General features: G+C 51.1%; 1 protein-coding gene across 1 annotated transcript in view; it reads left to right on the top strand.

The window, feature by feature from the left end:
• Window positions 1-1,842, top strand: part of Slc37a1 (solute carrier family 37 member 1) — a 67,091-nt gene extending 65,249 nt beyond the window's left edge. The window contains exons 19-20 of the mRNA XM_029560794.1: window positions 406-470; window positions 919-1,842. Coding sequence (XP_029416654.1) covers window positions 406-470; window positions 919-934 — 81 coding nt within the window. The 3' untranslated portion in view covers window positions 935-1,842. The remainder of the gene's footprint in view (window positions 1-405; window positions 471-918) is intronic.
• The last annotated feature ends 403 nt before the right edge of the window (window positions 1,843-2,245 follow it).

Genomic DNA, 2,245 nt, shown 5'->3' on the forward strand with positions numbered 1-2,245 from the left:
TTCCCCCCCCGCCCCCCCCCCCATGTCTCTGTGACTATGGGTCTCCTCCTCCTCTTCTGTCTTCTTTCCGTTTCGGACGTTTTGTGGTTGGATTGGCTTTGTTTTAAACACAGGCACTAAGTCTGTGTAAAAGCCTATTTTCAGGCGGGCATCTGGCTTATCCCAAGGACTTAGTGAGAGACAGTCCTCGCATCGGACCAGGTGTGGCATGGTCCCTGCTCTAATGAGAAGTTTCCCTGTGGGGCAGAAGCCAGCAGGTGCTGCACAGGGAGAGCCATGCAGCCTAACAGGCCTCGGCAGGCCACCTTGGGCTTCTGTCAAGAAAGGGCTTCCAGGTGACCACAGGCCGCACCCCCCATTGTGCCCCCACTGGCAGTGATGGTGTTCTTTCTCTTTTGGATGCAGTTTCTGATCCGCCTCATACACAAGGAGCTGAGTTGTCCAGGGCCAGCGGCAGGGAACCAGGCTCCGTAAGTCCACGGCCAGCCTCTCTGGAGTTAAGCGAGCTCCTGGGTGGCCTTTCGCTGCCTAGGCCCCTGTCCTCAGTGACAGGAAGGAAAGGACTCACCAGTGTCCCTGGAGTGGCAGGGTGCAGTTGCTTTCCTTTCTAATTAAGTGCCTCTGTGTGGGGTGATTGTGCTTATCTCCCCCAAGAACCCCAGGAAGAGAATGTGAGGAAATGGACACTTTCGTGGAGTTGTTTGAGCTGCAACTTTGCAGCCAAGGCAGTTTCTCCCACTGTGCTCCTCCCCTCCTTCCTCGACGCCATGGGAAGGGCACGCAGCTCCCCCTCCAGCCAGCTCCCGAAGCAAGCCATTCCCCGGGAGGGGAATGGGCTGGCCCTGGTGGGGGCCGTGCATTTTGTGTATGTTCAGCGTCCTCTGTAGGACCCATTCTCTCCTTGTCCTTTACTTGTAGACTGAAGGAGCACTGACTGCCAAGTCCTCTGGAGTGCCAGGGCCTGTCCTTACTGTCGAGAAGCTGAAATAAAGGATCCTGTTGTGAAAAGAAAGATTTGCCTTTGCCTTTTGCACACGTGCCTGGAAATGACTCAGAAGCTGCCCTAAGATTTGCTGGATAGATAAAAGTGGAGTCTGCATGCCAGTGGAATCTGCATGCCAGTGGGGTCTGCATGCCAGTGGGGTCTGCATGGCTGGGCCCCACTGTCTTAATGGAACCCATGGCCCAACGGCCCATCCAGCCCCAGCTTCTGAAATCTAGTGTGCGTGTGACATAGGGCTAGCCTGTGATACCCAGGCAGCCAACCCCTCTCAGGTATCCAGTGAGGAATGTTATACAGCCTGTGAGCTCGAACCATCCTGCACTATCAATTCCCGAACGTGCCTGATGAAAAGACAGAACACGTCACATGAGCGCCCTGGTGGCTAAGCGTCAGTCTCTGAGCACATGAAAAAGCACCGCCATAGTGGGAAACCTAGATGGAACCCGCACCCACCAGTCACAAAGACCCAGGCTCCGTACCAGCTAGGAAACCTGTTCTGTCAAGACATGAATGGCTACGAAGCAATAAGCCCCAGCAGGACCTGGACGCCAGGAAAGCCAGTCCCAGGGCACCCAGGCATGTGCTGCTGGTCCCCTGCAGGGCGGAGGGGCCACAGAGGCTGGGAAGCAGGCACCACGAACAGTGGGTCTCACCAGCCATGCCACTCACCCCACGGTAGGCACAGACATCTGGGCTGTTTCTAGATTTACAGGGATTATTTATTTAAAATGTATAGTGTGTTATATAGATTTTAAGAACTACAAATGGCGTTTTGTTATTTATTAAGGCAAACTATGATTGTTCTGTGGCCATTCACTGTCTGAGTTCTATCTGCCCTTTGAAATAAAATGGGTTTTTCTTAGAAAAAACTCTCAAGCGTAACACGAAATATTAATTCCGCTCATGTCTCCATTCTACCAGCAGACTTCCAAACAGACCATGTGGCTTTGGTTTTCTTGGCATTAGAGATTGTATTAGTTGTTTTACATGTTGCTAGAACAAAATACCAGATAAACGTAACATAAGGAGAGTCTGGAGAGATGGCTCAGCAGTTAAGAGCACTGGCTGCTTTTACAGAGGACATGGTGGCTAACCACCATCTGTAACTCCAGCTCCAGGGAATCAGACGCCCTCTTCTGGCCATTGTGAGCATTGCATGCATGGTATACTTCCATACTTGACAGCAAAACATATATAATATTAAAATTTAATTAATTACATAAATAATTATATATTATATAA

Source organism: Nannospalax galili, unplaced genomic scaffold (genome assembly GCF_000622305.1).
Source record: "Nannospalax galili isolate Female #2095 unplaced genomic scaffold, S.galili_v1.0 scaffold652, whole genome shotgun sequence".
In the NCBI taxonomy this organism is placed as follows: domain Eukaryota; kingdom Metazoa; phylum Chordata; class Mammalia; order Rodentia; family Spalacidae; genus Nannospalax; species Nannospalax galili.